This window comes from Parasteatoda tepidariorum, chromosome 1, assembly GCF_982258835.1.
Source record: "Parasteatoda tepidariorum strain Cologne lab strain chromosome 1, Ptep-v5.0, whole genome shotgun sequence".
In the NCBI taxonomy this organism is placed as follows: domain Eukaryota; kingdom Metazoa; phylum Arthropoda; class Arachnida; order Araneae; family Theridiidae; genus Parasteatoda; species Parasteatoda tepidariorum.
Window position 1 is genome coordinate 27,181,651 of NC_141755.1, and position 27,031 is coordinate 27,208,681.

Consider the following 27,031-nt stretch of genomic DNA (forward strand, 5'->3'; position numbering starts at 1 on the left):
GACAAAAGTCATTGATGAATATAATAAACAATAAGGGTCCTAGAATAGATCCTTGAGGAACACCACGGTTTGAAAAAATATAATTACTAAAATTACTTCGGATTTTAACTCTATGTTCTCTGTTTGAAAGATATGAAACAAACCAATTTAACATAATTCCTCTGAAACCAGCAAATTCTAATTTTTTAATTAAAAGATTGTGATTGACATTATCGAAAGCTTTTGATATATCAAGAAATATAGCTACTGTTGTCTTATTTTCGGCAATACTATTATGAATAAATTTTGAAAATTCCAAAAGAGCTTTTTCTGTACTTTTGCCTTTAATAAATCCATGTTGATTAACAGAGAAAAAATTTGTATGTTTTAAATAATTGTACATTTTATCAGCTAGAGCTTTTTCAATGATTTTGGAAAAAACAGGTAATATTGAAATTGGTCTATAGTTTGATAGGCAGTTTTTATCGCCGGTTTTAAAAATAGGAGTTATGGTTGCTCTTTTTAAAGAAGTTGGAAATATGGATGACTTGATTGAGGTATTGATGAAATTAGTTATAAAATTTATATTATTGAGAGCAAATAGTTTAATTAATTTTACATTAATACCGTCATAGTCAAAGGAGTTTTTATTAGAAAGAGAATTTATTAAGTGAAGTACTTCACAATCATTCAATTCTAGGAAAACAAACGAGGTTAAACTTGGTGAAATATATATTTGCAAACTGTTTAAATTTGGGTTTGAGGTATTGTAGGCATTTGCAAATGATTTATTGAATTGATCAGAAGATTCATAGTCGTTTAAAATATCAGGTAAAGTAAGTGATTTGCTCTGATTACCAATAATACCATTTACAAGATCCCATTTTTGTTTATTTGAATCACAATTTAAAAATTTGAATTTGAAATATTCTGATTTTGCTGTTTTAATTAAGTTCTTAAGCTCAGAAACTATAGTGTTATATGCTGTTTTGTAAATAATATCCCATGGATATTTTCTAGTTTTTTTGAATAGTTTTTCCTTTCTTCGAATTAAAATCAAGATATTATTAGTCATCCAGTTATTTTTGGCTTTTTTGTTTGATTTATGCTTATATTTAAAATTATTTTTTAAATTATTGAGTTTGAAAACAAAACTTCGATATTGTTGATCAAGAGAATCTTGAGGATTGTAATTAAATTTGTAATTTGACAGATAATTATTGAGCTTATTATAGTTGATTGAAATTTTATTTTCAGCTTCCTTAATTTTATTTACCTCATCGTAATGAACACTGCAAAAGGTTGGATAGTGATCGCTTATGTCATTTATGAATATTCCGGATTTGATTGAAAATTTATTTGTTTTTACGAAGACATGATCAATGCAAGTTGATGAGGAATTTACTCTAGTTGGTTTGTCTATGTAATTTTGAAATCCAAATTGGCATAATAAATTAATATATTCATGAGTAATAAAATCATCACTTAGAATATCAATATTTATATCACCCATCAGTATTATATTAGGATATTTAAGCTTAGAGATTATTACTTTAAGTTCAGTATTAAAAAAATCAACAGTAAAATCATGAGATCTATATAAAGATAGAAATAATAAATCTAAAGATTTGCAATAAAGTAATATAGATTCTACGGAAACAAAATGTATAGCTAACTCTGAAATATCAAGACATTTTTTAATAAAAACACAAACACCTCCAGAGCGATTATTATTTCTGCAATTAAAGAATGAATTATAACCATCTATTGAGTAAAAATTAGTTTCATTTTGGTAAATCCAAATTTCCGACATAATTATGACACTTATATTTTCAATCATGCTAGAAATATGTGAAATAAAATTATCAAAGTTGGCTCTTAAACTTCTAATATTTATATGTAAAATATTAATGTTTAACTTACAGGTTGAGGTAATAAAAAACTTTAAATCGTCCAAATTTTCAATTTTTAGGCAGTCCGGCACAGATAAAAATGTTTCTTCAGTTGGATGGAGTATTAAGGTCTTGAGATGATTTCACACGTATTATTTTGGACGATTCATCTTTTCTCAGGAATATTTTACCATCACGAACCCAACAAAACTTGAATCCCTTTTCAGATTTAGCCTTACGTGAAAGATAAAATAGATGCTTCAGTTCGGGAGTCAAATGTTCATTGAAGTAAACAGGCATTTCAGTGAATCTGGAGTTGACTTCGCAGGTTGAAAGTTTACGATTTCTCAGTTTCTTTAAGAGCTCATCACGTACAGATTTGGATTTAACTTGAACGATGATGGGTTTAGGTTTATCTTTATTAAAGCTGGGGACTCTGTGAGCGGTGATCAGATTTTCGGATATATTAGTATTCGCAACATTATCAATCTGGGATATTACTTGTTGTATGTCTTCATTTTCACATTCGGGTAAGTTACTTATTTCAAAGTTGGATCTTCGGGAATATTGCTTGAGTTCAATAACTGCTTCTTTTAGTTCATTCAGTTCCTTCTTTATTTCTGCGCTTTCTCTAGTTAGCTGATCATTTGTTGCTTGTAAAGTTTTGTTTACGTTCTGTAGCTCTGTGATAGAATTTTTCAACTCTTGAATTACTTCACTGTTGAATTCAATTGAACGGGTTAAGTCATTGAATTTGTTAGTTATTAACTCTTTTAGGTCTTTATTTTGCTGTAAGATATCCTCGAGAATGTCTGGGCTAGTTGCACTTTTTATTTTCGTTGGATTTTCCTGTGATTTTGAACATTGTGCGCAGGTCCACTTTTGTTTTTTATCAACAGTAAGTCTTCTAAAAGCTCTTTCAGCGAAACCACCACATTGAAAATGAAAAACAGAATTGCATTCACCTTTGCATGTTAATCCATCTGAGTCTTCCAGAATTGGTTCCTGCATTTATATTCAGTCAAAATAGAGTGCACAGAATAGCTACTCTACCAATGCTTGATTCATAAAACTCACGTGAGTTGATTCGCTAACAGAGATTAAGGTAGCTAAGAGAATCATCGTTCCTTTCTAACGCAATTGACTTAAGGATAATTTTGAGTTAACTATTGTAACAATTTTGGGTTAACTGTTGTAAACCCGAAATTGGTGTCCAGACCCGATTATTTATTTTCTAATTCAAATAATATTTTCTTATAACCGTCGTTGAGCAACCGACCCAATTTTTGGTTCACGACTACCAATGATAAACTCCCTTGCCTTGTAATTTTGAACCCTATACAGTAAACAAGGGAACTCCTGGATCAAGTATTAAGAGAAATTTGCTTTTGCGTTACATGGAAAGGAAAGCCACGTAAACCTCCCATGGTTTGCCTAACGGCAAGGGGACCCTAACCCATGATCCGTCTACCTCTGAGGATAATTTACGTGGACACTGTGGTCGGTGCGAGCCGGGTGCGGAATTCAAATCGACCAGCCATTAACTCAGTTCACTTCATTGGAAAGCGAAAGCTCTATCCCTTGAGTGCCGCTGGCTCTCAAAGAATATTTTTAAATAATTTTATTTCCAAGTTTGAACTAGCCAATGAAATTTTAAAAAACGAAGGAAAGAAAGAAAATATTAATAAATGCATCACATTAGCAATGAAAATGTAAGCATCCAGAAATATTATTGTAATTTTAAAATCATTCTGTCACTTCTTTTTCGTATTTTAATAACTTTTGTTCTAATCATCGGATTTTTGCGAACTAATTTGACTTCATGTTTAGTAATCGATCACTTAGATTTCGAAGTCAGAAACAAAAACGTACTTTTCTGAATAAACTTTGACTAACCAATGAAATTTTAAAAAACGAAAGAAAGAAAATATTAATAAATGTATCGCATTAGCAGTGAAAATGTAAGCATCTAGATATTATATTGTAATTTTAAAATCATTCTGTCACTTCTTTTTCGTATTTTAATAACTTTTGTTCTAATTATCGGATTTTTACGTACTAATTTGACTTCATGTTTAGTAATCGATCACTTAGATTTCGAAGTCAGAAACAAAAACGTACTTTTCTCGTATTCTTAACTTATCGTACTCGTATTCTTAACTTATATTAACTGTTCAGAATTTTAAATATTCCGGTTACTCGCATAAGATATCAAAAAGGTGCACTTGCACCCCTGAAAATTCAATATTTTAAAAATTCTACATGTTTTGAAGTTTACTGTTAATAACCTTATCGTATCTAATATGGTCGTTAAGAGCCATATTTAATCTTCTCAGATTCATAACGATTTAAAATTTTGCAATTTTAAATTTAATGCTATAAAATAATTAATATTTTTCATAAATTGGAAGATGTAAAGAGTACAATGCTTTAAAGTTAAATTTAAAAAACTTATAAAATGCCGAAACTCAATTTTTTTATGCTCGTAGTATATTTAATTTAAATATTGATATTTATTATTGTTTTTTTTATGTTTCAAAATTTAAAGTCTGTTTAAAATGTAGAGTTTTCGTCAAAAATTAATGTTTTACTGCCCACTGGACAGGGCATGGATGTTCTCTCATTCTCTTTGTATTATTTGTCCTTACAGTGGGAGCAACGTTGACCCAGCTAATAGGGTGCCCCTGAAAGAGTGACCAACAATTCTGCTCTACTGATACCTGAATTTTTACTTTTGTTTCGCTGTTGGAAAACAATCGTCCGCAAGAAATAATATTTATTATTCTTTCGGCAGTCCCTTTAAATGCGAACAGAAAGGCGTGTAAACGGGAAGTACTCTCCACGTCATTTGTCTAGAACAGTGGTGGTGACTATGGTTACAAGATTTAACTATTTCAAATAAGGGTGTTAGGTCAGTATTTAGGACTTAGTTTCGGGATGGCAATAGAAAGGGAATCAGGAAAGAGAGAAGTTCCCCATTTTGAAATATGCTATTTATTGTTTCCTAAACAGCAGACAGCCCTTGACTTTGTAACGAGAGGAGTGCTTCCTATAGACAAACTATAAATTTGTTACGATTTTTAGTTATCATTTTTTTTATTAATTCTTATTACTTGTTAATTGATGATTCAATAAGTTTTGTTTTCCTCATTTCACACGATTTAAGAAACCAAACAAAACGAACTCTGTGCACACCGTTTGAAGATTTGGCGATGCTCATGTTCGTTCGCTCTGGGAGCTTGGCATCCATTTGGCATGCTCTTAGATGCAAACAGGGTCTTTCCTTAGGGATAATGGTGTTTTTCTTAACTTGCAGCAGAGTATAGAAAGAAAATGCTGCATTAATAAAATTGATGCTGTTGGGAAACGGCTGGTTCAACAGTTGCACCCTAAGGTTTTTTTTTTCCCCTTTCTTTTTTTATAAAAGTAGTAGGCTAAATAGATACAAATGTTAATTTTTTATGATAACATATATTGTCTTCATAACGAAACATGTCTTTTATATATCAAATGCTTTTATAACAAAACAAAAATTATGGTATAACTGTTATACCAGCCATCTCCAAAAGATTTTAATATTTCCTTTTTCATATCCCCATTTAATTGTTGATTATTTGTAAATTCACTTTCTGAACATTTGTTAATCCTCTGTTAATCCCAGCCCAATTCAATCATGTCTCGAGGATGTGCTGACGTAAAATATGATCATAAATAACGCATCATGGGTTAGAATCCCCTTGTCGTTGAGGTAATCTTGTGAGATTTTATTGGTTTTCATCTTCATGAAACACAAATGCAGCTTAGTTACACCAAAAAGTCCTCCACGAAGGCTAGTTCATCCTAACTATTGATCCAGGAGTTCCCTTGTCTTCTGGGTTTGCTCCAAAAATACAATGCTACGGAGCTGAGCATGGATAATTGTAAACTAAGAATTGTGTCTGATTTTCAACGCCGGTAATAAAATAAAATAAAAGCGAGTACTGACAGTATTTTAAGTTACGAAATCTCACACAGAAGCGTACTTTTTCTGGATAAACATAACTTTTTTTTTCTTTTCTTACGACGGATTATGATTGTGTAGAATGTAGCCGTAATCTGGGAAATATGGTGGTAATAGCTTGGTCAAGAAATGCTAATTTAATTTTTTACGTATTTCGCCGTAACTCTAGAACTTTTTAAACGAATTGAAAAAAATTTTGCTCACAATTCTAAACTTCGTATATCCACAGATAATTCAACACAACAAATAATTTTTAATATTCATTTTTTATTAGACAATAGTCTAAAAATTTTTGAATAGTAAGGTATACAAATTTTAACATCATTTTAAAGAATGTAATTTCACATCGCAAAATACAAAATTTGAATGAAATCTGTTGAATAATTCCTGAAAAGTTGAATTTCAAATATTTGACTTTTTTAAAGTTTGATTTCTTAGGAACTATTTGACCAATTTCTTTCAAATTTTGTTTCTTGCTATATAAAATAAAATTATTTAAAGTAGTGTTAAAAGGTGTATGCCTTGCAATACAAAAAAATTTTCGTCGATTATTAAATAAAATAGAAAAAAATTATAATTATTAAAAATCTTTGGGTAGAATTTTCTTTGAATAAGCAAATTTCCAATTATTTTAAGTATTTTCCAATTATTTTAAGTTCTTGAGATAATGCAAAATACGCAAAAAGTAAAATTAATAATTAGGGGACCAAAAAATATCTCATTTTGGAAATGGGAAAATTAAGCACATTTTAAAAACACCCAATCAAAAAAGCACCTTTAAGGCCTTTAAAAAACGAAAATAAGCATATTTAAAAAACGCCTTGTACTCTGTTTTTTTTTTTTTGTGTGCATTGTACATAAATTATTTTCAACACTTGTCGTTGTCGTAGTTCAGTTACGTCGTACTAGAGCTGCAGAATGGGCTATTGACGACAGTCTGGGAAACATCCCTGAGAATAATCCGAAGACATGCCATCACAATTTTGATCCTCTGCACAGGGGATGGCACCCCCGCTTCGGTAGCCCGACGACCTGCACGCGAAATCGAGCACTTTACGGTAGAACAGTTTAACGAGGACCCATATCGCACATTCTCGGTTCCTACGCAGACTGGTCCAAGTGGTCACCCACCCGCACACTGACCGCAGCCAGTTATGCTTGACTTTGGTGATCTGTTGGGAACCGTATCTTAAAGATCAGTACACTGCGGGACTTCAACACTTGTCAATCAAAAACTATGCGTCTGTGTAGAAAACCTTTTTTCAACTAGTTGACACTGCTGTCAGAAGAAAAAAAATGAACTTACACTTCTCTTACAAAAACTTCATATTTATTCCTTGCTTTAGGCACACTCCATGACGGAATAGCCTGGTTGGCAGGGCGCTAGATTCACGTTTGTGAAAACAAGAGTTCAAATCCAGTCGGCCGATGACTCCCCGTGTAGTAAATGGTGACTGGTTCACGTTAAATCTGTCGGGACGCAAAGTCCTCCATATTCCTATAACAAATCAATGCCTCTGGGGATACTGAATTGGAGATTGATCGTTCTCTGGTTCCGGTCAAACTTACGCTGCGTGGACGAATGAATGGATACATGAATGGGTCCACTCTATAAACGATTGTGATGTATCGGTGAGGCAAAAGTCGAATTCTTGGCCTTAAATCGCACATCCTCTGCCTTAATGGCCGACCACAACAACAACGGGAACACTGCAGATTTTTTCTTGCCTATGGCGCCCCTTGCACTATAAGGACTAGAAAAAAAAATTTAAAAATCATTTTCTTACCTAATCATCCCTTTTGTAATTAAAACGTCACTAAAAAAAATTAATTAATTTTAGTGTTACTGATAGGCTTGTCTTTCTGAATATTTTTAATAAAAAACTCTGCATTGTCTATACTGGTTGTAATAAAAAGAGAAATTTGTAAATGTTAAGTATGAAATACTGGAAAATGATTTAATATTTTGCGCCACTAGTAAAGAATCAACTTTGATACTTCAAAATGCTTCGGATTTATCTGGAACCCAAAGGCAGAGCTGCTTATAGCCTATTTATTTAATTTTCTCTCCCAATAAGATTTAAAAATTGTCAAATTTTCCCTAGGAAAATCAAGTGTCTCATGCGAAAATAGGCTCTGTTAATAATAAAAATTGGAAGAAAAAAAACTACTAAGTTTCAACATACAGTTTTATTTCTCAAATAAGAGAACAACCACCATATACTTTTTACATAAGTGTTATAAACATGCTGCTTATTGAACAAGCTTACATATATACTCTCTATTTTGTTCAGTAGACTTCATATTATTAAATCAGTTTGAAACAATCAACAACAACAATCTTTATCATTAAATTCACAGGATGATTATAAAATAACTTTGTCCACTTATCACGACCATACCATTTCAGAGTGTGGAATACAAATTTTCTATAAATTTATTATAAGGTATGCGCTTAAAAAGATTATCAGACATTTACAGTGACAAAATTTTCACTACCTTTCCTTTATGAAAACGTGATCCTCACAGCAAAAAGCCTAAAATCGAGTTAGAACGGTATTTTTAGCACAAAAAACAGTGACGCTAGTCAGTGTTGAAAAAGGTTATTTTATAAATTTTTTACTTGTCTGCTATCCTTTTCTTTAAAATTTTATAACCGTCGTTGAACAGCCGACCCAATTTTTGGGTTCACAACTGATAATATTCAATGCCATAGCCTTGTAATTTTGAACCCAATCCAGAAGACAAGGAAACTCCTGGATCAACTTTGCCTTCGTGGAGGACCGCATCTGCGTTACATAGCGAGGAAAGCCACAAAAAACTCCCACGGTCAGCCTGACGGCAAGGAGACTCTAACCCATGATCCGTCTACCACTGAGGCTATTTTACGTCACCACTGTAGTTGATGCAAGCCGGATGCTGAATTCGTATCGACCAGCCATTGTTGGCATTCAAACCCAGTTTCCCTCATTGGGAGGCGAACACTCTATCCCCTGAGCCATCACAGCTCTCTGCTATTCGGCTCAATTTTGTCTCAGAATAGCCCCGCTAGTATTCTTGCTTCAGTGTTCCCACTTTAACAAGCGTTTTACTGCGAGAACCACATTTTAATGAGATAAAGCGAAAATGGAGAATTTCAGCCACCATAACTGTCATTATAATCATTTTTATTATCATATCTTCATACAAAATTTTCTCCATGCTTTCGAAAAATCACCAGTAGGTCAAATGTTATATATAATTACCCTGTATAATGCATTGGTCCATCATTCTTTATTAAATTTTATAATCTTTCAATAACTCTTTAGTAAGACATAAACAAAAAATTGCATTTACATTTAACATTTTTAAATAAACAATTGCCTCTCAAGAAAAATACAACTTCACGTTTTGAAAGTTCAATAATATGAAACGTATATCTGAATCATTCATAACATGATAACATAATTTACAGACATTTTGAAGCAGATTACTTTCAGCAAAATTCATATTAGTCAAGCGAATTGAGGATGTGCCCATATTTATAGATAAAAATCATTTTTAATAGATTAAAATCAATAAGATAAAACTGCAAACATCCAAATTAGTTTAACAATCAAACAACGGGAAGAATCATCGTGTTAACACTAAACATACCGACACTTTTCAATACAATACAATACAACATACAAAAACGGGTCTTTTGACCCGTTATGGTATGATTAGTGTTAATATACATGTAAGGCACTATGATCCCTAAATGTGAGGAATTAACATTCAAAACATGTTTAGCCAAGCTTAGGATTTGTTATTCCTTAAATAAATACATAATATTAAATAAACATCTTTTTTTAAATTAAGGTTGGTACATTTAAAATAGTGTTTAATATTTTTTTTATAATTTTTTAATAAATAAACCTCAAAGTTAATCTGGTGGTTTATCTACATAATAAAACAACAACTCCTCCAATTTAAATGAGAAAAATTGTTGTTGAGAAGAGAAAATTTTCTTGCAAATTTGCATAAAAACTTAACACTTGGAGGGTTGAAATACTAATATGAAAAATTATTATCATTACATCATTGAAAAATTGACAGTAAACATTTCACATCTAAAGATTGATTGTCATATCAGGAAATTAACAAACACTTTTTTTTTTCAATGCCCACCTGCATAATGACCAAGGTCATACAGGCACCTGAAGGGCAGATTCATTGGCCACTCTTTCAGGGGCACCATATTAAGTGGGCCAACATTAGGTGGGCAAATTAACAAACACTTTATTGAAGTAAATTCAGCATATATTAATGACTTCAAACCATTTTTTTTTTAAATGCATCTTTACATACATGTGTATATATTTCTTTTTAAAATTTTAAACCTATAATTTTACAGTCTTGTGCATTTAAATAAACAACACTGAAACAAGACAAAATTTTCTAATGCTAACATAAATGTAAATAACATAAATAAAATTGGAGACAACTGGAAGAACTGTGAATTAAGAAAATTAAAGCCATCAATTATGAGTCAACTACAATAATTTTTATCAATAAATAGAGAGAACTCTAAAAAGGTAGATAATAGCTTACTTATAAATTTAGAATTTCTGAAAATATGTCTTGATTTTTTACTTTAAATTTGCTTTATAATTTTATACATTTAAGAGAAAAGAACATTTTTCATTTGCTGGTGCATACATAAATCAATTTAATTTTTCTTTTTTGGTTGATATAAAATTAAGAAATAAAGTGTGGAATAACATACATTTTTTAAATTACATTTTGGTATCTTATTATGTACAGAAGAGAGAAATAAAATTATTATTATTGTCTCAGACAGTCAGAATAAACATTAGTATTCTTCTCATCTTTATTAATTAACCTACGTATAATTAATAAAATATTAACCTATAAACGAAATTTGGTCGAGTGTGCAAATTTGTGTGCTGCATCCCCCCCCCCCAAGTTTTTTACAAAGTGCCGTGTTGATAGTGTGTGAATTTTTATTTTTATTTTTACGAAGTACTGCATTGATCATGTGTACCGATTTATTAAAAATATAACCAATCATTCTAAATAATTCAAAATATGTCCATAAATCAATGAAATAAAATAAAATTCCTTTTTTTTACAAATAAAAGTCTTAAGCAGTATATACAAAGATAATTTTCAAACAGTATTTCTTCTCAGCTTTAAACACAAAATGAATAGGAAAAAAGGAGATTGTCAATACTTTTTCGATGTTTACTTTCAGAAAATGAATAACAAGTACAAAAATAAACATCCATCACAGTTTGAAATAGAACTGTTTGATATGCTTTTTATAAAAGCCTTACACAGAGCTTTACACAGTGTTTTCCAATATTGCAAGTCAGATTGAGTTAAAAGGGTGATATGTTGATATCAAAGCTGATTTTTAAGCAACAATTATCAAATTTTTATTTGATAATTGTTAGTAATTGTAATCCATTTAAATTGATTAAATTTTTGCTTATTTAAATAACCGTATTTCTACTTTCTTGTAGCGTTGATGTCTCCCCGTGCCGAAAAACAATTCTGAATATCTATATTTGTATACATAATTTCTGCGTTTCCATTCTTAAAAATAACTTTATATTATCTTTAAACAAGCTTTTTTTCTAAGCTTTATTAACTATAAATATTAACAGATTCATAAATTATTTTATAATAAAATAAATCCCTTTAAAAAAAATTTTAAAAAGTTTCCTACTAAGTTTTTGTCTTTTCACCTTTTCCAAAAATCCTCCATTCCTAAAAATAGTTAGAAGATTTTTAAAGGTGAATTTCAAAAACAGAAAAATGTGATTACATAGATCTCTAATTTTGCAAACACAGCCTCTGTTTTATTCTAAGACAACTGCATTCTAGTTTATCTCCTTTGCAATTTTAGGCATCAATATGTCGATATTACAATCAGATTAAGCTAAAACTTGTACTTGGTAAAGAACAGCTAAGATTATAAAATAAAAATCCATAATATGTTCATTAAAGTTCTGGAAGGACTTAATACTGTATTGAAATAATACCTTATAAATGTTATAGTTTATAACCCTCAGCTTTCCCACCAGTAATGTGAATGAAACCCAAACCAACTGCATCACACGAACTCACACATGCAGAAATCAGGTAGAAATAATATAAATAACACAAATAATGCATTTAAATAAAAAAAATGTAGTTGTTTCAGTACAATAAGCAAATACCATCTTAACTGACAAAACACAAAATGAAGTCTGAGCTCTGAAAGTACTTTCTTAAGAAACCACCAATATTACTATTATCGACCTGATGCAGAATTCACTGTACAATATTTACCAGCCATATCAAAATTAGCCGTCTTTATAGCTCTTTGGTTCGTGATTATTACATTGTTTCTATCTTGTTAAAAACAACAAAAAAATATCACAGACAATTATTTTAGACTATGAAGAATCATTTTCTGGAATTGCTAAGTTTGCTTTCCTTAATTAGTTTAATTACTTTGAATTAATTAAGTACAAAAATTTCTTTTTCAAACATTTTTGTTTCGCATTTAAATTAAGTTATTTTTATTTTATTTTAATAGATCCGCTAAATCCAGTAAATTTGTATATTTAACAAACATGTCAAACATTACAATCACAATCTTACAATATCCTCTTCAAGAATTCACTAGTTCCGCTAACTAAGTACATCACAGTTGGCTTCTAGAAAAAAAACTCCAAATACACTTTGGTATTTTTGAGTAATTCTATGAATCCATAAATGAATTAGCAGTTTTAAAAAGCTAAAAATGCCCTTTTTCAAGACATAAAATTAAAACTATTTTTTCTAACATTATTGAACATAAATGTTAACTTGCTGCACAAAAAGTCAACATTGAATATTCTGTTTATTTGAAAAGCACAGCTGGCTATGAAAATTTACAAAATAATTAATGAATTTTAACATTTAGACTTTTATTCTCTTCAGTTGCTGATTTATTTCATAATATATTTTTATAGCATAAATAGTTTGAAATTAAATAAAAAAATATTTTTGATTTTTCATAATAATGCAATAGGCCACATATGCACACTAACAAGACAAACGAACTTATGAAAATAAAAACAGATAAAAATTCAAGAAATGCTTCTAATTAACAAAATAAAATAGCTGTTTAATAAAAGACTAGCATAAACTAGAAAAAAAACATGGTAAAAAAAATTAGAATAACAATAAAAAGTCTATAAAAGCCATAAATTTACCACAATTTAGGACTAAAGAATACCCCTACAAATAAGAACCATTCAAATAGGTTTATAATTGCAAAGATATGGGTAGAAGGTTTGTTGCTCCAATCTTAAATGTTTTTAATTCCTAAGCAAGAAATTAAAGGCATTTAAATTATAAAGTCGGTAATGGTGTTTTTGTCTTTTAAATTTTATGTTCCTATACTTATTAATAAACATAAATATAATCAATTTAAAAGTAATAAAAGTTTTTAAATAGAAGATAAAAATTGAACTTCAATTTTAACAGGTAAATAATTACAACAGTAAAACAATTACACGATAAAAATCATTACAAATACTATGATAGTTCATTTCGTTTAATTCGAGCCCTACTTATGGTAAAAATACAATATATATAATAAATATAAGCAATATAATACATTATAATATTTACACTTTTTTTGGTTGATTGATTACAAATTTAACTAAATAGATTTGGTATAGGATTTTATCACAAATCATTTTACTCAAAACTTTTACTTTGCTTACTCAAAACTCTTTAAAGTGCATTTCGTAAAAATATTAAAGCCAGAAAAATTTTATTTTATATATTCAGTTTTAAAGTTACAAAAAATTATAAAATATATTTTCATGAATTACACATTTTTGCAATACTTTTTTTTTCTTTTTCATGAACCATGCATAAATGATTAGGAACTTGCAGACATTTTGAAATCCGTATTAAACATCCATTCATAAAAAAACAATACATTAAACCTGATTTTGGAATGCTTAATTGTAGTGCCAGTAGAGTTTTCTTTTAACACAGAAGCATTTTTTTGTTCAAGCTTCTTTTTTCTGAAATATAAAAATATTTCAAAATTAAAAATAAAATGCATTATACACTATTTCAATAAAAGTAGTATTAAAATAAACTAAGAAGTAAAATACAAACATTTGCATTAAAAAAATTTTAAAAAAGTTACATTAAAACTAAATGTTAATTTTTTTAAAAAAATTTAGAATTAAAAAATAGATAATCTACAGATAAAGCTTCAAAAAAATCAAAAGGTAAAATTTTTAACTATATTGTTTAAATATTGCTTATAAAGACAATAATGTAATACAGAATTATTTATAGAAATATTTTTCTTTTTAGATTTTTAACATTAATACACTTCCTTGAAGATATACAGGAAAAACTCAACAAACTCATTATTAAAGTCAGATTTTTAACATTTCTTCAAAAAATATATATACATATTCAAGCTAACATATTGAAAAATTTGATCTCAGATTCAGCAAAATACTTTACCTCTGGTTTCTTCGGTGAGTAGGAATTAAGGTAAAAAATACCGAATAGAACAATAAAAGAGAAAGAATATGCAACAAGTGCATATTGCATCCATCTTGTGAAAGGACAGTTATAAATTATGGCCTTTACTCCCATAACCACAGCTGACACAAATTGAATCTAGAAAAAAAATAATTGAATGAATGTCTTTTTAAAAAAAATGGCAAAAAACATAAATTATTTCAAATTAATATTATGCAAAAAAGAGTCATTAGTATGAAAAATTTACTCGCAAACTAATTTGAAAGCTTTTAACATTTTCAATTTTTATAGTTTCATAATCATTTTCTGACTCTTATATTCAATACATATACATTCATTCTATACATATACAAAATATCTTATGTATTATTGAAAAAATATGGAAATGAAATCTTAATAAGAAAATCACCTATAATTATGAAATGAAAAATGCCCCTTACGATGCAATTTTCAAAAATAATTTAAAGTTTTGAAAATTTTTGTCAAATGAGATTTAAAGTAAACTTTAAATAAAAAATTTTTTAGAAATTTACATTTCAGAAAAATAATTCTATTCATCATCATGTACTGCCTACGTGTGTAAAGAGCTTTTGCCTACACTGTAATTGATATCTATTTTCCAATACAGCAAACCAGTTTTTCTTGAGGCAATTCTAACACAAAACTAGTGCTAAGTTGAAAATTTTTTTACGAATTATTCTAAAGTTCTAGACAATTAAGGATCAAAATTAATACTGATAAAAAAATTATGTTCAGCTAAAATTTGATCATTTACCTAAAATTCCATTTCTTTAAGATACCAACTTACTTGCAATTGATTTCAAAAATTGGATTAATACAAAAAATAATAAACCATACTGTTAATTTTTTAAAAAAAGGTTTTCAAGAAAATTAACACTTTTAAATTATTCCTCTAATGTATAAGTAATTAGTATTAAAAATGATATCTTCAAAATAATTTCCACAATGGATAATGTTTAAATAAATAAAAAATAGGTAAAAAATTTTTTTTAGAATTTCATTAAAAGCAAAAATGAGGTATAAAATAACAGAAAGACTGTAAACATGAAATTTTTTTTTAAAAAAAAAAAACATTATGACAAAATTTTTTTACTTGCAATTCAATCATAGTTTCCTTCAAAATAATTATGAATTAAAACAGTTTTTGATAATCATATCAAATATTTTAAAAACCATTGTTGACCATGAAATAAAACCCCACATAAATGTCTCCGAGAAATTCATAAAACACAATTTATGTATTATTTTTTAGCAAAGTGTACCTATGTAAAAGAATTATGTGTATGCACATTAAAAAAAAGTGCACAATAATAAAAAATTAAGGATACAGTCGTTCCCATTTAATTGTATATCGGATAATCTAATAACCCGCTATACAAATAAAATTTAGTGTACTCAAATTATTTTTTATGTAACCAATGTTAAATTTCCTTGATTAAACGATTCTTTATCATTGAAGGTCCCTGCACTTAACTGCACAAAAAAAAAGAAATTTTTGTTTTTAAAGAATTGTTTTACTACTTAGAATGGAACATCCAATTTTAAGTTACGATAAGAATACAATAGAGGTCACTTCAATAGGGACTTCCTATCCATATACAAACAAGTATGAGGTGTTAAAAGTGATGAACTAGATCATTTATTTAAAAACTACAATAAATTAAAAAGCGATAACCATTGATTTAGTTACACTAATGATGTTTTTTCTGTTTTGTTCCTTGATTTGATGTTCTCTTTTGTTAGCACTGTTATGTTTAAAATAATTAAAAGTTGTTAAGTTGGTATTGGCAGTTTTTTTTAAAAAAAATAGAGTTGTGTTTTAATCAGTTCTAGTTAGTGTTTTAACATGAGGAGGTAGTTTAAGAATTCATCAAATCTTGTCAGTAGTTATATAGCAAACATGGTAGGGGTTTATTCCTTTTTTACATATTTCACACACCGTTTAAAATGTGGAAAGGTAAGAAGTAGAGTAATGTTCGGCAATGTGTGTCAAAACACTATTTCTTCAGAAGAGAATAAAAAGTATTATAGAATGCATATTAAACTTTTAGTTAGCATCGATTTACTTTAATATGAATTTAAATGTCATTATTATTCTGTGAGATTAGAATTAATAACTTTAATTACAATTGTATATTGACTATCAAAATAACTTTATTCCACCATTTCAAAGAAACTTTTTATAAAAAACATAGATTGTCTTTTGCACTTCCCTTATAATCATATAACTCACTTGCTTGAATACAATTGGTATTAAAAAATTCTTTTGGGCAAAGCTGACTGTATCTCCAGTATTATAAGATAAATAATTTATACAAAAATAGAGGATAAAGAAATATAACTTAAAGTCAATGGCATATATAGAAATAAATATTAAATTAAAATACTAACCAATTGAATCATTGTTAGATATTTTTTCCACCAAAGATATGGCTGCATGATAGGGCCTATAGATGCTAAACCATAGTATAAATACATCAACACATGAACAAATGAATTAGTCATTGCACCAGGAACAGCTAAAATACAACAGAAATTAATACATTAACATTACAAAAAGAATTGCAACTAAAACATGCACTTAATTATTATTAAAATGAAAATGAATAAATTTTTAAAAAATAAATAAATGTCTTAATACTATGATTCTTTAAAAAAACTGTTAAAAAAATAATTTTAAGAATAAAGATGTTAATGATTTTTATAGTTTTGAAGGAAAAAAAAGGACGGAATATATTTATAATCATTACTACAATAAAAAAAACAATATATTCAAAATCGTAATATATAATATGAAAAAATGCTTAAAAAAATAATGTCAGCAATAAAGATGTTAATGACTTTTACAGTTTTCAAAGAAAAAGTTACTACAATTAAAAAAAACAATATATTCAAATCATATAATATATTTTAATTTTTGAAAATAAATTTAGAGTATATAGAAAGCAGAAGTCGTTTTTTATGTGAAGCACTGAAACAAAATTTAGCTTAGTCAAATCTTTAAATTATCAGTTTTAATCAAAAGTTCAAACTGACAATTTTCAACATAAAATTTAAAAAATAATGAAACAAAAAACTTAAAAAGATTATAATAAAAATTCCAAAATCTATAACAAATTCACGTGAGCACAATAAATGATAGAAGGATCTTTCCAAAGGGTTCAATGCTATTAATCTCTCTTTAAATTTACCAAACTTAATGAGCAATTAATTGCATTTTGTATGGTTAGAACTAAATGGAATATAAAAATATTTAGGATTATTTTCTCAATTCATTAACTTTTGTATCCTTGAGCAATATTTCTCATTAAAACATTTATTACTAACTGGAATTATTACTAATTAGTATTAACCTACAAATTTCTAACTGGAGAACAATCACAAAGAAAAGAGAAGAAAAGGTTGAAGGTTCTAGGGAATGCTCTGGCCAACAAAGGGCTGTCAAGTCAATAAAAAAAGAAAATATTTATTTTCATTATTTAATAATATGTTTTGCAAGGAGTAGTTAATAATATACCTACTTGCAAGGAGTAAAAAAAACTTACATCAAACACATTTTGCACTTTAATTATATTTTTAAAAAAATAAAATATGCAAAATGATATTACTGTGCCAAGACCCCAACACATATTTCTGAATTTAATAAGTAATTAATATATATTGCGTAAATGCTACAGAGGTAAATGCATACATATTCTGATATAGTATAACTGCTTACTTGAATATTCATCATCATATTCTTAGAAAAATAGGTGCATTTTGTTCTACACATCACTTTGTATGTGCTCATTAATTGTATATAATTACTGTCACAAGTACAAAAATTGGAAATAAAACACTTCAGATGTCTCTAGTTGAATAAAATATAACTTCCAGGTTACAAAGGATTACTTAAAATGTTTACCTATATTTACTTATTATTTACTGATTCAAAAGAGATATAAAATAAATATTTTATTCATATGTTTTTAAAGCGTTTAAGTGAGGGAACATTAATTAAATTTTCGATACAATTGCAATTTAAAACTGTCACTAAATTTTTCATTTTAAAGCTTTTGACAATCAACATTTTAAGTTAATTATAAGATGAATTTCTACTTATTATCTTAAGCAAAAATTAAATGTTTTGAGAAAAAATTTTACCTGAGCCTCCTGGAACCCATTTCACTCCAATCCACCAAAGACCAAACATAGTTGAATGATGATAGATATGGAGAAATGTAAGCTGGTTATTCTTTTTACGTAAAATAAAAAAGAAAGTATCACAGAATTCTAGGAGCTTAGAAAAATAATACCACCACAACGCTTTGGCAATCTATAAAAAATAAAATGTTTTAAATATTGATATAACAAAAGTAATAAAATTTAATTCAACCAATTAATTTTGTTCATAAATATTATTTATATAAATAAACAAAACAGATTTAATATTGTTGTTATTTTTGTCTTAGGCCATTAAGGCAAGGAGTGAGATTGTTCTTGTTTCCTAGTGGCGCCATCTATGGCCGAGAATTCGCTTTCTGCCACACTCATATGTCACATCCATTTATAGGACGGGCCCATTCATTCATCTGCAGATCCAAATTTTGACCTGAACCATATAATCATCAATTTGCAATTCAGTACATCCAGAGGTATTGATTTGTTATGGGAACATGGAGGACTTTGTAACCCGAAATATTTAATGTGCACCAGCCATTATTTACTACGCGGAGAGTCTTCAACCGGCTGGATTCGAACTCCCATTCTCACAAACGAACACCCTGCCAACCAAGCTATCCCGGCCAGACTTAATATTAAAAATGCTGATTATGCACCATTCTTAACATTTTTTTAACATGTTTAAAATACCATTGTAAAATCCTCAAAGTAATTTTAAAACTAGTATTTATTATGATTTTCAAAAAATTTATGCATGTTTAGACACATATAAATTTAAAATTAAGATTATATAAGTTCCAGTGATGTTTCCATGAATTCACAATAAAAATAAAATATTAAAAAACTTTTCTAAGTTTCGTATTAAATTATCTGTATAAAATATAACTGTCAAAATATTTATAAAAAAAATTCTTTAATTCATATTTTTATCAATTCATATTATGTCTACATAGGCATTGCATATTTCCTAATTTTTAATTTCATTTATATCTTAAATTGATATTCATATTAAAGAACTTTTCATCTCTTTTATGATAAAAAAAATAGTTAGTTTTTATTCAATCTCATATAATAAGCGAATGTAAAGGCTAACTTTTCATTTAATACACTCAAGCAATTAATCATTATTCAAGATTACATAACTAAATATCAATATTTTTTAATCTTTCCTTTTTCAACACTTTTATCATTAGTGTAATTGGTCATTGGGTATTGGTTGCTTTACTTTTACAATGAATTTTTTGTAGTTTTTTTTAATTTCGTCAATGTATTTAAAATATTAACATTAGATAACAGGGAGTTGGATTGACTTTTGGCAATATCCATTTCCTATTCAGCGCCAACAATGAATCTTTCCCTATGTTTCGAAGAGTTTATTAATATTAATTATACTTTATCTTATCTTATTAATCTTAATTATACTTTTAACTTTTAATTTTGATGTAGTAGCTGTAAAACTGGGGGGAGGGTTAGCTTGCTTAGCCCATCAACCAATCATTAAAAAATACTTAAAATTTTTAAAACATACACTTAGTCTTTTTTTAATAATACTAATTAGACTCTCACTGGAAAAAATATATAAAACACTTTTTATTTTGCTTCCATTTATATTAAATAAAATATCTTCTAGTTAATGATACAAAAGCTATTTGGATCTCTTGTGAGAAGACTTTTTTGGGATTTAATATTTAAATAGTCATTATTATGCTGGTAATTTCCTACATAATCAGCTCTCAAAGTAATATTCTACATACAATGATTAAAAATAAATTGAAAGTTTGGAGGATTATGGACAACCAACAACATGACAATCTGTGGTAGATTCATTATAAGCCATAGAAAATGAGATTCTGTAATTGAATATATAATCAAACATAATTCAAAAATTCTAAAATAAAATAAAAATATATGATCAAACATAATAACATAAACACAACATAATAAACATAATAGAATATATAATCAAATATAATTTAAAAATTGAAATTGAAAAAAAAAATTAAAATAAATAAATGATGAATACATTTTTCCCAACACAAAAATGTAAAATAAAAACAAATCTGCTCAGAAAATTTATAAAGTTTAAAGATGTTTTACAAAGCATATGCATTACTAAACATAGGTGAATAGCAGTGTGGTTTCAAATAAGGGTGGTTTAATTTATAATAGTATGTATTGTTAGTATCATATTATTCTATTCCTCTACATAAACATCAAACTTTTGAAGAGGTCTAACTGCTTTTTTTTTCTTCTTTTAAACATTTTGAGTCATTATTTAGTTTGCAAATTCCATTTTTCTTAGAACAGAATAGGTCTTAAGATTTGATTGCAATTAGTTTAGGAAGAGGGTACTTTCTGAACCAATTGAGAAAAACTACATTACTAAACATATATTAATAGCAAAGTATTTTCAAATAGAGGTGGTTTAATTAGAATGATCGTATAGTAATTCATCTGAATTAAAACTAGATTATTTTCGCAAATCCAACATAAAATATTTGTCTGAAACCAAAAGTATTAAGAATGTTTATAATTTATTAGCAAAATGAAAAATAAGAATCTAAGAGAATAAAATTTATAATAAGATTTTGAGTTTTAAAGTCCGGGTTTAATTAAGTCTCAGCAAAAATGTTTACAAAATTCATTTTTATAATTCATATTTATTTTATACAGTTTATAATTGTAATAAAGTTAACCTCACTCGCTGTAAGATTTAAAAATGTAACTTCAAAAGTAATTGCACTAAATATTAAAATAATAAAAAGCATAGGTACATGTAAAGTTAATTTCTAAATTTATACTATATATTTAAGAAAAAATAATAATAAAAACACTGAACAACTGAGAAAGTACTTCAATTGTGAAATTTTTATTTAATTTTTTAATCTTAAATAAAATTTTAGCAAAATGATAACAATAGATAAATTTCAAATAATTGAAACACCATGAAAAAGTTATGGTACACTACACACAAACTTCACATAAATTTGCACACACATAAATTTTTCTCATAGATTTTGTAAACTTTTCGTTATTATTTACTATGATAATATTGAAGTGCATGAATATTATGCTATATAATTCTACTTACACGAACTTCATAAGGATTACTTGAAAAATCTACTAATTGGCATGCCCAGTTATAATTTTGCTTCCAAGCGCAGACCAAAAGCTATAAAAATATAACAATTACATTAATCATTAAACAATGTTAATTTCATCTTAACACTTTTTGATACATTATTTATCTATTTTTTTTTAACAGTCGTTGAACAGCCAACCCAATTTTTGGATTTTCGACAACTAATGTTCAACTCCGTAGCCTTTTGAACACAATCCAGAAGACAAGGGAGCTCCTGGATCAATTATTGTGAGAAATGTGCCTTTCTGCAGGACTTTTTGAGGGAACTAACTCGCATTTGCATTACATGGAGTGGAAAACCATGAAAACCTCTCACAGTTAGCCTGACGGAAAAGGGACTCTAACCCATGATTCATCCACCACTGAGGATATTTTACAACAGCACTTATGGATGCGGAATTCGTATCGACCAGCCATTGCTGGGATTTGAACCCGGTTCACTTTATTGGAAGGTGAATCATGGCTCAGTCTACCTATTTGACTATTTTTGAGCATAGACTGTAAGAAGTATGATTACTAATATGGTTACTAATTTCAAGCCATTGCTTACAATTCACATTTTTTTCTTTCTTTTCTTTATTTTGAAAGATATCTTATTACAATAATATTGTATTAAAATTAACAGATGCCCTAACATTGTAATAGTATATATTATAAAAACATAATACTTTTGGATATTTATGCTTTATAAAAAAATACTTTAAAGATCTTGAATTCATATTGATTAAAACTTTCACTTTTTTAACAATGAAAAAATTAAATAATTAATTAAATTATTTCAGTTTAATGCATTAAATTTATATCATACACTGTATCATTTACACTTATATCATTTACATTTATACAATACATTATATCATTTACATTTATATCATTTTAATTATCAATTAAATTAAATTGCTTAAATGCTAAAAATGTATAATTTACAGTTTTAAAGAAAATTATTATAACTCTAATGCTAATAAGAATAATTGATGATGTAAATAAAAAACAAGTGCCCTTTCTACATCATCAATAGTGAAAATGCTTAATTTTATTTATAATTTTGAAAACATAAACTGAAAATATATTGAGGTTTTAAATTAAAGTATATAAACAAATTTTAAATTGCTGTAGTAATATAATATTGATTTTTGAATAAAAACATTCAAAAACTTTCCTGGTTCAATTTTTTTACACTTATAAAATTTATATTAAACCCTTTAACATAGGTAATTAATATTCTAATATGATGTTTATGCATTAATAGAAAGTGGAAATAAAAATAAATTACAATTCAACTAAGTATTTTTCACATACATGCAATTAAAGATGAATTTTCTATTAATAATGATTTACCAAATTACTATAATATTATATTAAATTTGAAAAATAATGTTTCAATAAAAACATAATTAAAATATTTCCTAATGTAAAATTATACTTTTTACAGTACATTTTTTATTTAAATTATCGAACAATTGTATTAGTTTACAAGAATGATTGAAATCTGTAAGAATAATATTTTTATAATTAATAACATCTAAAATATAAAGAAAAATAATTCAAAATTGTCAAATAAATAGCCAAAAACTTGATGCAAAACATAGAAAAACTTATAACTTAGTTAATAAAAAAAATAAAAAAATTAACATATAAAGTTTTAATAAAGTAATTTATAAGTTTGCTTGAAGGATATAGTACTGAAAATTCTGATTTAGGAAAACTCACAGCTGCCAACTGTTTATCTTTTCTAGAACAATTTTCCCCCATTGGTAATGAAATGAAAATTTAATTACAATTTTAGGTCGAAATATACTTACTTTGTAGGAGCTTAATGATTATTCTAAATTTATATTTTGTCAAATTTCTTTAAATGTAGTGGTGGTTATAATTATTTAAAATAAATTTAGTGAATCCAATAAATAAATAGAAAATATATATTTTAAAATCACTTTTAAAATAAAATTTTATGCAAAATACATAAAAGTTGGCAAGCATGAGGACAAAAATCAACAAATTACTAGTTCTGAATCAATGAATAACAATACGCAAAATTCACCCAGAGAAGAAAAAAAAATGTGATACCATACATTAGCTAATTGAAAAAGATAAATTTCACTCTAATATATGAATCTTATAAATTGATGAACGAGTAATGTTTAGTAGTGCACAAGTAGTATAAATTAAATAATATTTTAAAGAAAATCAAAGGCATTAAATATCATTTCTGAAATATTCAATTGCTTTTAGACAAACAAAATTGTTTTATGATTGTATGCATCATTTCATAGATTATTAGTGATATTTTAAATAAGTAAATTGGCAGATTGTCATCACTAATAAAAATAAACTATTAATATAAAGTTTTAAAGAAATTCTTTTCATATAATGTACCATGCAGTGTAACAATAAACTAGATAAATAGAAAACATAAAGAAAAAAAAAACATTAAGCATATCAAAGCCATAAATATGTATGCAAGTATTAAACAAAGCTAAACTAAAAATAACAAAAATAAATATTATAATACATAAATTGAAACTAAATAATAAAAAAATAACTTCATACATTACTTTGATAAACTGCTCAGTAACATGCAACAAAAGAAGAACTCAAAGGAAGAGAACTAAAGACAAGCTTCTTTACATGAAGAAACTTAAAATAATAAAATGATCTATACCTCCAAACCAATATACAAATTGAGAAAAGTCATTGCAAAATTATAAAATACAAGAATCCATCGCATTTCAAATGGCTGCCGAGATCTCATTAATTGCGGTCCATAGTGAACAGAACAAAGGTAGAGTACAATTAACATCACAGTGGGAAATGGAGATTGCATGAGAGGCCAGGCTGCAACCCTCTTGTCTGTAGACAAACAATACAATTATATATCCTCATTTAAAAGGTTGCAATAGATAAAAATAAAATCCTGTACTGCATGAGAAACATTAAGGTGAGATACGGCCAAAGTGAACAAGTCATTCAAAAATTTTATGTTAAATCAATTAAAGTGTATAAAATATGATAAATATATATAGTCAATGAAGACTACGAGGGGGTGTCCGAAATTAGGCTTCCTGTGGCGACTTAAAAAGAGGCAAGCATGAAAGACAGAAATTATAATGAAATATTAAAAATGAGACATAACTTTATTATTCCACACAATTATTCCTTAAGACGTTGAGGCACTTGTCATACCAATTTATAAGCTTAAAGTAGTCTTCCAGGAAAAACTCAGGGCTATGCATACCAAAGAAACGTTTAACGGCTTGTGTCATTCATTGATTCCCAAGAACCTTCAGCCCAGATTTTTCTTCAAAACTGGAAACAGATGAAAGTCACTGAGTGAGATCAGGTATGTATGGTGGATGGTCAAGATGCTCCCCACCAAGAACTGCAATATTGTTTTGCGTTGCTGTTGTGGACATGATTGATTATTTAACCATGGGTATGAGTGAATATTTAACAATGTGAATACAAGTCACGATGTTTGATTTATTAAATCACTCTAATTTGAAACCTGATGTATAATTTAAATAGCATGGGCGCTTCAGTTAAATTTAAAAGGAGAATTTGGAAAATTTAAGAATTTATGCGGGTGTATACGTGCATGGCATGCTTCTATACGATCTAACTTTGGATGCAAGAGGTGGATGAGAGCTTATTTGGTTTTGATTGCTGGCCAATATTCATATGAGACTATGGGTGGGAGCTTAATAGAATATGGGGGTTTGTTTGGTATTTTATACACCTTTGTTATGAGTTACAAGACAAGACATATACAGCAACAGCTGTTCATAAAGGGCAACCAGGGTTTGATTTTTGACATCAAAAACTGATATTTGACATGTCAAATGATAAAAACTGGTTTAAATCATATAAAAAAATGGTAAAAACCATCAATAACTAATGATATTCATAATGTCATAAAGCGTGTGAAGCTATTTACAGTGCAGTTAAAATATTAATTTAAAACACAGGTATATATACTGTTAAAAATGTATGCTAAAATATATATTATGCTATATATAATTAAAAATAATAATAATTTTGAATAAAGCAACAAATGTTCACTTTATCTTCCTACTTCGTTTTATTTTATTTTAGAATTCTCATCTTCTGAAATAGATTCCTAAATAAATTCACATATCATTGCAATCTTTACATAGGGCAATTTCAAAAATAACAAAGAATTTATTTTTAAGTATCCAAATTATGGAAATTCTTAAATATTGACCACTTCTTAAAAGTTGACCTCAGATGTTACAAATGAATCAAGATTAAATATCTAAGTTATTAAATATTTAATCTTGATTCATTTGTAACATATTCAGGCATTGCGATTGCCTATTAATCTTATTAGTGGTTTGGCAAAGTTAAACTCCAGTTTTTAGCAGTAATATTTATGTCATTGGTCATCAAGATATCATAACTATTAAAAAAATAAATTTGAAATTTAAATATCAAATACAAGAAACTTTGTTTTGTACAATTTTTATAACAATAAAAAATAGCATAATTTAAAAAGTAGAGCAAAATGTTACAAATTACAGCAAATTAGATCAAAATACATTGGCAAAAAATATTAAATGAAAATTACCTGAAAAACTAAGTGCCCATTCGTAACTTTGATATACATCTAAACTCCACCTTAAGAGCAGTTCACTGAAATGATGCTTAATGGAATCCATACTTCTATATTAAATAAAAAGTAAGGATTATAAATATAAAAAGCTTTCTTCACTATTATATGTTATGATTAACAAATACCAAAAAAGTACATATAATAATTAATAAATACAGGAAAATGGTCAATAAATTATTAGAAAAATTTATTGTAATTTTACTCCGTAACAAAAAAATTGCAGTTGTTAATAACAGTGGTAACCAATATCTTTAATATATTTTAGGTTCAAATTTACGAAACCATCCATAATTCATTATTCTTAAAAAAGGAGCAAACACGGCGAAGTGAGATTTTTTTAATAGAATATTGATCCATGAAAAATTTATTCTGAAATTATCAGATGACACATATAATCACTTTGTTTGTGATTTATTTCACAAATTATTATATTTCACAAATCAATTAATTATATTTTTTAAAAGAATGATTAATGAAAGTATCATGTTTGTGTAATTATTAGACTGGAAAGTAATATTAACTAGACATATACAGAAAAGTAAAAACATAAAAGGAAAACAGTAAGTTAAACTAGAAATTAGAATATACAATTTAAAAAAGAACCCGAATGCCGGTGCAACCGATGAGCAAGAAAAAGAGAAACAGGACCAGACGACGGTGATAATTTCTTCATT

At 27.4% G+C, this 27,031-nt stretch overlaps 1 protein-coding gene across 2 annotated transcripts; it reads right to left on the reverse strand.

Annotated features, from left to right (window-relative positions):
• Nucleotides 1–8,042: 8,042 nt before the first annotated feature.
• LOC107442273 (very long chain fatty acid elongase 4) lies at nt 8,043–27,011 on the reverse strand. Of its 2 annotated transcripts, none has more exons than XM_021147715.4 (8): nt 26,946–27,011; nt 26,313–26,407; nt 24,390–24,577; nt 21,677–21,757; nt 18,568–18,739; nt 16,816–16,943; nt 14,383–14,541; nt 8,043–13,925 (listed from the first exon to the last, which is right to left on the reverse strand). In XM_021147715.4, exons 2-8 carry the CDS (start codon nt 26,401–26,403, stop codon nt 13,911–13,913), a joined length of 834 nt encoding a protein of 277 aa, XP_021003374.1. In that variant the 5' UTR covers nt 26,404–26,407; nt 26,946–27,011; the 3' UTR covers nt 8,043–13,910. The 2 variants fall into 2 exon arrangements, with proteins under 2 accessions (XP_021003374.1, XP_015911280.1); XM_016055794.4 differs by having other exon boundaries at nt 26,961–26,979.
• Between the last annotated feature and the right edge of the window lie 20 nt (nt 27,012–27,031).

Bases quoted from the DNA above. Each gene is read 5' to 3' on its own strand.
- LOC107442273 (XM_021147715.4), bottom strand. From the start codon at position 26,403: ATGGATTCCATTAAGCATCATTTCAGTGAACTGCTCTTAAGGTGGAGT. The intron at 18,740-21,676 runs GTAAGTAGAATT...TATTTTTTATAG, and splicing joins GTAATCCTTATGAAGTTCGT to ATTGCCAAAGCGTTGTGGTG. The intron at 14,542-16,815 runs GTTAGTATTTTA...TTTTTTTTCTAG, and splicing joins ATCTAACAATGATTCAATTG to ATTCAATTTGTGTCAGCTGT.